The following is a 14,100-nucleotide window of genomic DNA, read 5'->3' on the forward strand; positions in this document are numbered from 1 at the left end:
TTCTCTTGTGCATATCAAAATCTCTTAGTCATATATGCATAGTTTAGTAGTTCTACCCTCCTCCTTCAAGAAAGTTTCTAAGTTCGAATCTTCCTTCTCCAAAGCCAACCAAAGAAAAATTCTCATTGAAACATTCGGACACTTTACATACATGTAAATGGTAGTGATAGTGAGTGGAACCGAGTTCTTTAAAGTTAACAATAACATGTAGGGTGTTCATCTGATCTAATCTACATTATTTTGCTCATAGTGTATCCGATCTGCACTAATGTGGCGTTTGGTTGAAGGTAATCTGGGTCGGCTCTGAAATTTAGTGGGTCATAGGAAAAAAAATATTTTTAGATCCTCATTTAGAAAAAAAATGTGGTATTTTTCAAAATTGGTAAAAAAAATGTGTAATTTTAAAAGGGGACAATTTTTTTAGGCCCCTGAGCTAGGTGGGCTCTAGGCAGAGGCCTAGCCCGCCTATGCTTAGGGTCGGCCCTGGAGGTAATGAAATGGAATGGAATGGAAAGAAAATAATTTTCAATCCATTCCTTTGTTTGGTTGCATATTAAAGTATTGGAATGTCATTCCAATGGAATAGTCTTTGTACCATTTTGGTAGAATGACTATTCCATTTTAAAATGGAAGGAAAGACTATTCCAAAGCATGATGAGACAAAATTTAATAATTTTTTTATGCATTTTAAATTTTATTCCATCCTTATTCTTATTCTCATTCCCATTCTTATTCTTATGTTTTCATTCCTCCCAACCAAACGCCACCTAAGTGCGGATTTCATATTTTGAATCCAATCCAATCTGCACAATAACTCAAATCCATTCCAATCTAATCCGAATAAATGCGGATTAGATCGGTTTTGGATTGGTTACTTTTTAATATTAAATTATTTAATATTTATGAAAAAATATATTTTTTTTCACATAATTAGCAATAAAATAAATTAAAGTATTGTTATTTTATGTCTCCAACAACAAATTAAAATAAATAAAATAACAAATAACAAATTTAAAAAAAGAACAAAAATTGTATGTATAAAGAAATGTTTAATTTTGCTTTGAATTGTACGTAGAAAAAAAATTATAAATAAAAATAGAATAGACATTTAATCTATTAAGTTTTAAAATATATGTGTATTATATTTAGGGATTTTTACACTTGGTGTCCTTTTTTGCCAATTTTTTATATTTTTCTTTATTCGGTTATTTAAACTTTTTTAAAAAAATTATTTTTCAATATTATATTTTAAAAAGTTTGATAATTACAAAAATACCTATGCATGCTTATGTCATAGGTTTTCTCTAATATTACACTCCATTTCTTCCACCTTTTGGCTTCTTCTCTTTCATCTCCAATATTACACTCCATCTCTTCCACCTTCTTCTCTTTCATTATTTTTTTAAATTTTTCGTTTATTTTCTGTTAGTTTATTTTTTTCCATAACCCACTATCATCCCTGTGAAGCCCTAACCCACGAATTTCCCATCTATGCTACGATCCTAAAATGGATTTGAAAGACATTGCGAAGAAGGGAATGGGTGATGCTGCAGAGCCATCAGGTTCTAAAAAAAGATTTTTTTCCAGCTAAGATTGAATCTCGTAAGGCAAAGAGAACCAAATCTTCGAAATTTGTCAAGGATGTAAGTGGGGTTGTTTTTCAATTTTTTTTTTAGTTTTTTTTCTTGTTTTATTTTTCGTTTGTTGTTTTGTGTTTCAATTTTTTTCTCCATAATGTTTTAGGTTCTCTCCGATTTTGACTTCGAGGATGAAGTTCCTGATTTGGAAGTGAAGCCTAAAGTTAAACCCAAGAGTTGTTTACCTTGAATTTTTTTATTTTTTTAAGTTGAAATTTTTAATCAACTGTTATTTTTCATTTTGTTTTTGTTCTCATTTTTGTTTTTTAGTTTTTTCTTTTTTTGGTTTTGTTACTGCTATTAAATAGTTTTTAACATCATTTAACCAAACTACACTATTTTTCTTTTTGTCAGTTTGGTTTTTTTTATTAATTGTTTTTAAGTTTTAAATGTGTTTTTTTAGGGTTTATTGTTGTTTTTGTTCTCATTTTTTGTACGAAGGTTTTGTGTTTTCATAACATTTTTTCCTTGTTTTTAATTCTTTGTTTGATTGTTCTTTTAGTATTCTATTGGCATTTTCTAAACAGTTGTTTTAATGTTTATTTTTAGTAGTTTTAGTGTTGTTTAATATTATTTCACAGTGAACAATTTTTTTTAGTAATTTCAAGTTTTGCAGATTGTTGTTAATATGTTTTTTCTCGGTTGTTCATCTTTTAGGTTGTTTATGTCTGGGTGTTTTTAAAATATTATTTTGTGGTTGTTTTCTCGTTTTTTCTGGAAGCTTAGATGATGTTTGTTTTTTCATATTTATTTACCTTGAATTTTTTTCTCTAATTCGATTATGGGTATATTCAAAGTTTTTCCGATCTCCTTCTCTTCAAATTCTCTCCTATGTACGCTTTCAGTTTTTGTTTATAGGTTGTTTTTGCATTTTTTTACAACAATGGAGGTTGATATCTCTGTTTTTTATTTTTTCGTTTTTTGTATTTGGATTTTTCGAGATTTTATTGCTTTTTCCTTGAGATCTACATCTTGATTTGAGCTGATTTTCCTGATTTTTGAAATAAAACAATGGAGATTTGGTGAATTGAGGTGTTTTGACTGGCTCATGAAGAAGGAGGAATTTCCTCCTTTTTTTTTGTTAGGCTGGTATTTTTGTAAATACAAACTTTTATTTTCTATTTATGTTTATTTTTCCTTTATATGGTATAAATGTAAAATGCTGCCTTTATTAGTTTATTATAGAAAAAACCTTTTATATTTATTAGATTTTTAAATTACTATTTTCTTTAAATTGTATATATATTTTTTAAAAAAATTATATATATGTATGGATTGGATTGATTACTTTTATATGTCAATTAACATTCAATCCGCACAAGTGCGGATTTTGAATTTTTTAATTCAATTCAATCCGCACTTTGTGAATTGAATTGTGCGGATTGGATCGACTATCTTATGAACACTCCTAATAACATATAAGATGGTCTTTTTCTTTAACATTATACTGCATTATTATATCCAAAACTTGTACACTACAAATTACAATGCACTATTAGATGAACTTCCTAATATTATTACATGGCCTATGCCTCTTTTGCTTGTACCATTGATACAGATGCAGCTTTGTACAGAAATTCAGATAGAACCAAACTTCAGCTTCTTACTTCCAGCCTCAGTTCCATTGTTCCTAATGACCAAATCTTGGCATCCATATTTTGGATCCAAGCGTTTGAAATTGGAATTTCCACAAAATATCTGAATTCTTTACAATGAAATAGAGCTCAAAAAAAGGTCACATCCAGTACTGGAATCATCTGCAGGGTTGAGATCAGAACCATATTTACTGAGCCACTCCGTTGCACTGGTTTAGACAAGCTACATTCTCCATATCAATTAGCCTGCGGTCACATTTTTGTCTTGTTTCGCGCTTATCTGGTTCAGTTTTCTCTTGATCTTCCAAATTTTTCTGCATTATTGTTGTTTCTCATTCAGTCAAGCAGAAAATACTTCCAAGTTGAGGCCGACAAGATCACCCACCTCCTTCTCAAGCTACAAGTACATAGAAAAGACTAATGACGGTTATATAAGTTGGTCTACCACTAAGGCTTACGTAATTATTTTGTGGTTCCGGGTCTGTTATACAGGCATAATAAAGAAAATTGGTTCACTATCAATGGATGAGTGTTGGCCGAACCTTCACAATTTGAGAATTTTCTGGCAAAACGACCTGCTTCTCTAAATTAGTGGCAGAAAGCTGGAGTGAAACACCACGGATGTCTTTACGTGTCTTCGTGCATCCCTTCATATGTTTTACAACAAGATTTATTAAGCTTCTCAATTTATTTAATGTAAGATGTAACATACACAGCAAGTAACTTACTGAACCCAAATGTCCAGACTGGCCACAGTTGTAGCAAGAGTCAGAAATTAGAATTCCACCATGTGAATCAGCACAACACAGGTGGCCGAGAGCCTTGCAAACATAACAATGTATTTCCTGCCCACACAATAATATATTCACGGCACATATGAATCTTTCTATCATAGGACACAAGGGAACAACAGATTCAAGAAAAAGCCAAGCATACACAAAAAAAAATTCAAAAAAAAAAAGTTATGAAGGAAGAAGAAAAAGATCTTAAACTATTGTACATACCTTGATATCACTAGGACAATAATCATTGGAGCATAAAAACATATCATGTCCAGAGTCCCCACATCTAAGACAAATTATAGGACTTGGATTATCTACTTGGCTTCCATTGGGGCAATGTCTAGCAACATGACCTCGTTCTTTACATAAAAAGCAATTCCGACGCTGTGGGTACAGCAATAAAGCATGTAAGTGGCATAACTACAAAACTAAAAATCAGTACTTATAAAATGCAAGCACAAAGTATCAAATAATCAGTATAAAGCCCACGATTCTTATACTCTTCAATCTCTCTTCTCTTTTTCTTCCATTTGATTATCACCATCATATTCTTAACATGGTATGTAAAAAGAAGAGCATTTCAAGAAAGGAATAAATAACTACAACATCCACCATACAAACAGAATGTGAATTTAAGGAAAACTTATAAGCTATACCATCTTGCAACGTCTCCAACTGTGCTCAAAAGTTCCGCAAACAAAGCATGGTCTCCTTCGCTTTTGTGCTCTACAGTTATTTTCTCTATGCCCTTCTTCGCCACAATTGCGGCACACGCAAGTAATTTCTTGAGGGGGATCAAAATATCTAGGTCGATGCTAAAGTAAAATACAATGGGAAAACAAATGTAAGATGACTGTGCAACATCTCCAAATAAGAGCTCAAATATAGTTGTTTCAACTCACAAGGCGCTTCTGTAAAACAATACTGTTTTTAATCACGTTTGATTCCGTTTCCACTTTTCCAATTGACACCATTTCTTGATGTTGACCAATGTTCGCTTGCTTTTCATTGTCCACCATATTAATCTATAGATAATTAGAGTAAAAGATTGCAGCATGAGCTTAGGCAAAGTCAACCTATTCTTGAAATAGCAGTAACAACGCATATGGTACGTAACACACTGCAGGGTAAGTCAACTATTCTTCTCTCCTCAAGTCACTAGTCATGATTGAGAATATAAATAATTTCATTTCTAGTATTTTTAGTCTTACCAATGTTGCAGAACTAAGCTTACATATTCAAAACTAGAAAGATAGCCAATTCCAAACTCATTCCCTCGATTTCAATCTCTACAACTAAATCTTTCCCTTGCAACATAAAGATAAGAACTTCGTAACTAAATCGAAAAAGGACGAAAATGGTGAAAGACCTACTTACAGTCATGTCGTCTAAATCGTCAATCACAAACTGATGATCCATCTTCTTCTTCTTATTCTTAATCTTCATTCTCTTCCTCTTCTTCCCACTGGAGAAAGCCTCAAACCCAATAACAGCACTGAGGCTATCAAACTCACTGAGTTCGGAAATCAAATTACACTCGTCAGCCATAGATCTCACACCTCACACTCCCTCTTCTTTCGACTTTTTCTTTTCCCTTGTACAATTTCCTCTCTACGGCCAATTAGATGAGAAAATGGACATTTGTGAGCTCAGCCCAAGCACGAGCACTGTTTCCAATTGATACAGAAATGGCCGTTTAGTCTATTTTTTGGGACTGATGAATAAACTGGTAGTTGCCAGTTTGGTAGGTTGAACTTGAGCCGAAGAAAGAAAAAAAAAAAAAAGGCTAAAGTGTATTTATTATTATTTTATTTTAAGTTTGCGGCATAAATATTTATTTTGTTTAGTTTGTTGCTAAGAAACACTTCATAAATATAAATAAAATTTATAAATGTGTTTATATATATATATTTTTTTGAATAATGGTTAAATTTTATTAAATTAAATCATCCAAAACCAATGATGCAAAAACAAAAGGTAAGGAGTCTCTACTAAAAGAACGGTCAGCCTCAAAAAGAGAAGATCGCGCCAAGGCATGCGCAACCTTATTAGCAAACCGCTTAGCAAAATTAAAAGAAACAACATCAAAATCAGCAACCAAAGTCATACAATCATAAAGAATATGGCCATAAGGAAAAGCCATATGTTTGAACTTTTGCAAATCATTAATGACCCTTAAACAATCCGACTCAACAACAATCTGTGACCATCCATTCGCTTTACTCCAAGAGAAAGCTTCCTTGATACAAATGGCTTCGACAATATGAGGTTACAAAGAGCCCTCTCTAGATAAACTTCTGGCCCCCAAGACTAACCCCGCAGCAGACCTTGCAATCAAGCCCAATCCATACTGCCCTTGGGCAGAAAAAAGTGCACCATCCACATTAACTTTGACCAAAGGAAAATTGGGAGCTGTCCATCGCTCCACTGGTAATGTCGTCGTCCCGGTTAAGCTTGCATCTGTGACATTCACTTTTTGAGCATTAAACCACTCAACATAATTTAACTTTGCTATTGCCACTACCTCACTTGCATCAGGGTGCTTGAAGTTCCAAACCAACTCGTTCCGACGATTCCAAATCGACCAACAGACCGTACCAGCCTCAAGAGCCTCGGCCGAGTTCCACGATACCAACCCCGCTTCTAACCAACTCGAGAACAACATTGCATCAGGCACCACACCAGTAATTGGAACCTTGCTCCAACAACTTCTAGCAAAAGAGCACCGCACCAGCACATGCAGAATCGTCTCAGGAGCAGCAAGGCAGAACGGACACGCTGCAGCAATTGGAACATGTTTTGTGGAGAGATTAAACCGAGTTGGAAGACTGTTGGTAGAAGCTCTCCACAGAAAATTAAGAACCTTTGGAGGGAGCTGCAACTGCCATAATAGCCGCCAAATCCCAGAGTTATTTGGACTATCTCTGATGGGTTTCATTGATTGAAGCAGAGAATATGCACTCCTAACAGTGAAAACTCCTGACGCATCATGTAACCAGTACCACAAATCAGTACTCAAATGACTACTGAGCGGAATCTTCCACACCAAAGCTTGATCTCTAGGAGTGAGCAGATTAGCTAAAACTTCCCCATCCCATTCAGCCTGCTCGACTTTCATTAAAGAGGCAACCGACTTCCCCAAAAGGCCTGGATGGACAGATTCAATGAAAGGGTTCATCTCATCAGGAAGCCAAGGCTCAGACAAAATATTGGCGGTAGAACCAGGCCCGGCCCTAGGCATAGGCGGGCTAGGCCTGTGCCTAGGGCCCACCTATCCCAAGAGCCCAAAAAAAATATTTACGTTTTAAAATTATACCATTTTTTTACCGATTTTGAAAAATACCATATTTTTTTCTAAATAAGGGCCCAAAATAATTTTTTTTTCTATAGCCCACTAAAAGTCAGGGCCGGCCCTGGGTAGAACCATCAGCCACCAACCGCCGAACCCCCACCCGAACTAACTCCTTAGCCTCAAACACACTTCTATGGTAGAACCATCTCCAAATATAACTCGGGTTACTCCCCAAGGTTGATGTAAGAAAAGACCCTGACGAAAAGTATCTAGCTTTGTAAATTTGCCCCATCAAGCTATCCCCATAAGTCAAAAGCCTCCATCCTTGCTTAGCTAACAGAGCTAAGTTGAAGTCCCTTAAATCTCGAAATCCCATACCACCATTGCTCTTATGTTTCGTGAGCTTGTCCCAGCTGAGCCAGTGTATGCCTTTATTCTTGTTCGACCTCCACCAAAACTTGGTAATAGCACGCTCAATGTCCTGACAAATCCCGACAGGAATGAGAAACACATTCATTGTATAGGCCGGAAGAGATTGAACAGCTGATTTAATAAGAACTTCATTTCCTGCACGAGAAAGAAATTTATTGTCCCAAGACTGGATCCGCTTCTGAACTTTGTCCCGCAAATATCCAAAGATGATATTTTTATTCCTGCCAACAGCACTCGGGAGCCCCAAATACATACTGTTCTCAGTCGCTTCCTGAATGCCCAGAGTAGCACAGATGGCCCTCTGCAAATCAGATGAAGTATTAGAACTAAAGAAGACAGAAGACTTCCCAAAATTAACACGTTGTCCCGTTGCAGTAAATTTTAATAAATATATTATTTTAGTAATATATTAAAATATAAATATCAATTTTTATATTTACATATTTAACTTTATGTATTTTTTAAAAAAAATTAATTAAAAATAATTAACATGTTAAAATTATAAATATATATATGTTTATTTGTAAATATTTATAAAATTGTATAGAATTATGTAATAATATTTTTTTTACACATTTTTTGTAATATTGTATATTTACTTGTATATAAATAAAAAATTGCCCTGCTTGGTTGATGAGAATTTGATATAAAAAAAAAAAAAAAAAAAAAAAAAAAAAAAAAAAACTAACTTCTTGAATTTATGTGGCAAGTCAAAAAAAGTTTTTCATATGCAGTGGTCAATTGTATATAGATTTATATTTTTATACACATCATACATACTTTTATGTTTGGCATGAATATAAAATGTAATGTCAATGAGAATATATCAATAAAATAAATTGGTACGTAATTAAAATTAGGATTTTTACCTCCCGAACTTTGACATATACTAAATTATGCCCCTTGAACTTTTTTGGTCATTAAAAATCCCTCCTGAACTATTGAGATTGTTGGATTTAAGAACTTTTGTCTAATTTTAGTAAAAAAAGTCTAACATTAATAAAAGTTCAAATAGCATGATTTGACACATGTCAAAGTTCGAGGAGCATAATTTAGTAGATATTAAAGTCTGTGGAGCATGATTTAGTACATAAACAATTACTAAATTAGTACAATTGAATGAAATTGGACAAAAGTCCTTAAATTTAATAATCTCAATAGTTCAGGGAGAATTTTTAACGGTTAGAAAAGTTCAGGGGCATAATTTGATATATGTCAAAGTTTAGGGGGCAAAAATCCTAATTAGCCTTAAAAATTCTTACACCCATCTATCTATCTATCTATATATAAAGGAGAGATATGAGGCAGTGATATTGTTGGGTTTTGTGCCTCAAATAAAACTCATTTTAATATAATCAAATTTATTGATTAATAAAGATCAGAAATCACATTTTATGTTGCATGGTTCACATGATTTATTTCATGATTGTATTTAATGTGTAAATTCTATTAAGTCCAGAACATATGTATTTGTTCGTGATTATAGTGTTGTCAGCACAGTGGAATATAATCATGTTTATATGTTCGAAAGTTTAATTCTCTGATTTGTCAGTTCACTGGATTTAGACTGGCATGATAATCAGGGATAGGTACACTTACACCTTGGATAAGTGTTATGTCCTTTCCAGGGCATTGGCAAAGTTTACTAGTATCGGATGTGTGGAGTATACATTGGAAGGGACCGATATTGAACTTTGACTAGATATGATAAATTTATCGTGATATCTATTCAATTCAATATCACTTAGTTGATCCTAGATCAAATGATCTTAATCCTGATATGTTTAGGTTCGATCTCAAGAGTATTATACATGTTCTTTGATTTGTTAGTTAAGCCTACTTTTTTGTCAGGGTGATACGTACATTTTGGGAACATGGTAGTGCAATTGAGTGGGAGCGCTAATCATAGATATGGAATCTATAACTTCTATAGGTATTTAGAAGTGAAACGATGATCTCCTTTGAGCTTGCTAAATAGAGATAAATGATAGAGCGCTCATTTTAGTGACTATATTAGTTCACTATAATATCATTTATAGGTGGCCAAGTGTTTTGAGAATAAAATATATTGAAAGGGTGTAACGGTAATTTTATCCCTATGCAATGTAGATCATCTATATATGATCATTGATTATTGAGATTATAACAATGGATAATTAATAGCGTATCTATATCGTGGAACATATAGAGCGTTCTATATGACAGAGAGTGCAATTCGAAGTTCTATGCGTGGATGCAACAAGGAATTAATAAGTTAGTGGATTTACTTGGTAAATTCTAGGACTGCTTATTGGAAGCTCGGTTATATAGGCCCATGGTCCCCATACTAGTTGAAACCATACTGCTTGTAAGACTCAGTTAATTGATTTTAGTTAATCAATTATAATTCTAAAATTAGACTATGTCTAGTTTATGAATTTTCACTAAGCAAGGGCTAAATTGTGAAGAAAAGAGATTCTAGGTCTTATTTGTTAATTGAAAGACTTTGATTAGTCTAATTAATAAATATATTAAATGACAATATTATTTAATAATTAATTTTTAGTTATTAAATAATTAAAATTGGCATTTAAGTGGTTAAATTGGAAAATTGACGTTTTTGAGAAAATAAGATGGGAAAATGAGAAAATGGCTAAATTACAAAGTGGGCCCATTACCCAACCCATGGCCGGCCACTATGCATGGATTTTACCATTTATTTTTCTATTATTTTAATGCTAATTAAATCTAACCTAAACCTAGTTGGTTACTTATAAATAGATAGTGATGGCTCACACTTAAGATTGATGATTTTTCACTTCAGAAAATTTTCTTGAGCCTTCTTTCTATTAGGCCGAAACCACCTTTCCTCTTAATCTCTTCATATAATTCAACCTTTAGTGATAGAGTGAGTGCACACACACATCAAGTGGGATCTCAATCATAGTGTGTAACATTGTGAAGAATCCAATCAACAAGAACGAGAATCGGGCTCAAGAATGAGAGAAAGAGATCCAGGTTCAGATCTTGATAATGCTCTACTACAGAAAGGAATCAAGGGCTAGAGATATGAACGGAAGGAGTCATTATATTCCGCTGCAATCAATGTAAGGTTTCCTTAAACCCTTATGTGTTTATTTCATTATTTTAGAAATTCATATTAGGATGTTAATGAAACATATTTGTTAGTAAATCTAGATCCTGGTAAAATAATTCCAACAGATATGTCACTCTAAAATCACTCCAAATACCTCTATTTATTTTCTCCTTAATTCTCTATTTTTTTAAATTTTTCATTAGCTTTATAATATATAAAATGCTTAATGCTTAATTAATCTATATATTTATATATCTATCTGTTAACGTAGATTTTCGTTAATGATTATGAGCCTATTTTCATAATAGATTTGGCACAGAAATTATAATAGATCTAAGAAAAACTGATAGAAACAAAAATAACACTAGGTTTTTTTACGTGGTTTTGCAGTTAACTCTGCATAGTCCACGAGTCTATCTTATTAAGATATTTCTGATTATTGAATTAGGATCTTTAGTATCTTTCTTTTTCTCTAAAGGTTTTCCTCCCTTTTTTCTGTATAATTTGCCCCTATTTATAGTAATACAGGTTGGCAGTTAATTACATTTAATTTCAAATCCTATAATAATATTCCCTAAAATTGTGGGCTTCAATTACGCTCCACGTAAATAAATGCAGTGACTATTTGAAAATCACACATATGTGATTTAATCTATTTTTGAGGAAGTCAACGCTGACATGGATTAGGACACGCTGCCAAATATATCTCGCTGAGGTGTCTCGCCTAGTACATGAACAGCTTAGTTTATTCATAAGTCTTCCAGCAATGGCATGAGCACCAGTGTACTGAGCAAACTTGAGAACTGCTCTTTGACCATAAGGCCTTGCAAATTGACAATCATGTCCTTCAAGTTATTACACTTAGTTATTATAATGTGTATTATACGCTAAGTGTTCTAATAACCATTTTACCTTGTCAATACTTCTTTACATACAGCGAGGAAGATGCCTCGCTATGTGTAACGTGCGTGCTAAGATGGCATGTTACAAGAAAGGTGAGCCCGTGACACTATGCGTCGTCTATGTCTTCCCTGGGATTATGCCTTCTGACGCAAAATGGTTTCTCGTCAGTACGTGAATCAATAGTTTGTACATCCTTGTCTCGCTTAAGACCGTGCAGTCAGCGAGTTACAAATATACTCTATTAATTCTGCATTTAATGAGTTATTCCATTTTATATTTAATGATATAAATATCAATATATTTTTTTATTCATATTCCCTAAGACTGACACGTGTCACCTCCTGAAGTACAGCTGAATTTTGGGTATAACAATTGACCCTTAAAAAGTCCTTTTCAATGAAAAGTACTTTTAAAATGATTACTGATGGTGTATTTGTCATATTCCATTTTAAAAATATGCATGCCTTTGATTTTGGCAGTTTTGTAGTTTCGAGGGACATCATTAGCATTAATAAGCCATCCTTTCCACTTCTTTTCCATTTTTATCCATTAGATCTTCTACATTTTGATCTGACGGTAACTAAGTTTGAAGTATAAAACGGTAAAGAATCCATTTTTCCACCATTTTTGCCTTTTTAAAAACTCAAGTTTTTCTGATAAATTCCTATCCTGAGTTCTTGAAACTTTGCATGCCCTCCTTGTCTTTGATATTCTTTCTGCGAATTTCCTCGAACTTGCTTTTCGACCTCAAGTGTTCAAAAAATTCATCACGCTGTTCACTCCGTCTTTGGTTACAGGACTTTCCCCCCACACGACTACTCGACTTCAAATAGTAAGTGTCCCATTCTTCTCTGTTCTTCTTCCTTTTTTTTGTTCTGGGTTATGATCGATTATTTTGCATCTTGTCACTCCATTTGGTTTAGCGATTTTGGTTTAAGTTTTCTAGTTAATTGTTAGGGTTTAGGCACAATATAAATTTAGGTTTATCACATTCTTTAAACCTCTGGTTTAATAACTTTCATCCAGGAATTGGGATTGTTCTTTTTTGTAGAAATGTCCCAACCTGGTTCAGAAGTTTATTCTCCAGAGTTCTTAGAAACAGAATATCCCAAACAATTAGCCCTCCCATTCAAACCTAGAAATTTCTAACCCCAATCCAAATTGGAGATAAATGATGCAAAAATTAGAGACCATTTGATTAAGTCGAACCAGGAAGAAGTTACCAGTCGTTATAGATAATTTTTGCAAGAGATTTCTGAGGGCAAACGTCGTTTTTTGCGAGACGTAGCCTGGCCTGAACCCATAATATTAGCTTCTATTCCACTCGTGAGACTAATATTTTTACCCAAAGTCACTGTTGCTTTTGAACCAGGTGACCTGAGTTTGACATTATGTCTCTTAAGCCTCGAAAATCAAAGACCCCACAGGATCCCAGTGTTACATTCGAGGTTGAACTCATTGAATCCAAGGTTAGGTCAATTGGGGCCTATGTTGGTGGTATTCTGAAGTCTGCGGTATCAAGCAGAGGAAAGGTTGTATCATAAGGTCAGTGGCTCCTGGGGAATTCAGCTGTTTCCCTCCAGAAAGGGTAATACGCAAGGAATGCAATGGACCTAGCACGAGCAATTCCTCGAGCATTGGTTCCTGGAGCATCGAGCACATCAAAGCTGGGGTGGTTATTCCCCTTAGGGATTATTTTAAGGAGTTCTGCAACTACCTCGGGGTTGCCCCCTTCCAACTGAATCCCATCTCGTATAGGATCCTTGCGAGCTTGAAGGTCCTATACCATATTTTAGGATGGGAGTGCCCTACTCCTTTAAAGATAGCCTATTTTTACTTAGTCAAGGTAGTCCTTGCGAGGAAAAATGCTGCATGAGGCTTTAACTATCTCGGGACTCATACAGGCGATCGTAAGATTATAGTTAGGTTGCCAAACAAGACAGAGTTCAAAGAAGACTTATTTTGGACGACAGGCCTCTCTCCAATAAATACAACCGCCTTTCGCATCATACGTAAGTTCCCTTTCTTAGAAACTTAACTTTGAAATGTATTAATTTATATATTTAAGGTCGCTTACTAAACTTTTGTCTGTTTGCAGCGGTTCCTCGAAGACCAGTTCCTACTCCTGAGATAGTCGAGTGCCACAGAATCCAGCAGAGGGAGCTTGTGATTGCCTCGGTTTAAGCTCGACTTCTACTCGCTGAATGGCCTCTTTGAGCTTGATGAAACCGTCTGCGCGATCGAGGAAGTCACTCATAGAATCTACTGGTCCATCTCTCTTGATGTCCTTCCAAAGCTCTCCAAGAACTTCGATGCCCCCCAGTATTGCGGTTAATTTCCCTTCTTCAGTTAACCGTGCCACTTTTGTCGCCTCCGTCATGAA

General features: G+C 34.3%; 1 protein-coding gene across 2 annotated transcripts; it reads right to left on the bottom strand.

The window, feature by feature from the left end:
* Nucleotides 1-3,066: 3,066 nt before the first annotated feature.
* Nucleotides 3,067-5,854, bottom strand: LOC115721230 (zinc finger protein GIS2). 2 transcript variants are annotated; one of them, XM_030650488.2, is made up of 7 exons: nt 5,392-5,854; nt 4,917-5,039; nt 4,671-4,829; nt 4,237-4,398; nt 3,961-4,077; nt 3,775-3,879; nt 3,067-3,629 (listed from the first exon to the last, which is right to left on the bottom strand). In XM_030650488.2, the coding sequence occupies exons 1-7, from the start codon at nt 5,560-5,562 to the stop codon at nt 3,573-3,575; spliced, it is 894 nt and encodes a 297-aa protein (XP_030506348.1). In that variant the 5' UTR covers nt 5,563-5,854; the 3' UTR covers nt 3,067-3,572. The 2 variants fall into 2 exon arrangements, with proteins under 2 accessions (XP_030506348.1, XP_030506349.1); XM_030650489.2 differs by having other exon boundaries at nt 5,388-5,526.
* Nucleotides 5,855-14,100: the final 8,246 nt, after the last annotated feature.

The sequence above is a fragment of the Cannabis sativa genome, chromosome 2 (genome assembly GCF_029168945.1).
Source record: "Cannabis sativa cultivar Pink pepper isolate KNU-18-1 chromosome 2, ASM2916894v1, whole genome shotgun sequence".
NCBI lineage: Eukaryota > Viridiplantae > Streptophyta > Magnoliopsida > Rosales > Cannabaceae > Cannabis > Cannabis sativa.

Bases quoted from the DNA above. Each gene is read 5' to 3' on its own strand.
- LOC115721230 (XM_030650488.2), bottom strand. From the start codon at position 5,562: ATGGCTGACGAGTGTAATTTGATTTCCGAACTCAGTGAGTTTGATAGC. The intron at 4,399-4,670 runs GTATAGCTTATA...CTGTACCCACAG, and splicing joins GTTGGAGACGTTGCAAGATG to CGTCGGAATTGCTTTTTATG. The intron at 4,078-4,236 runs GTATGTACAATA...TTGTGTGGGCAG, and splicing joins ATTGTCCTAGTGATATCAAG to GAAATACATTGTTATGTTTG.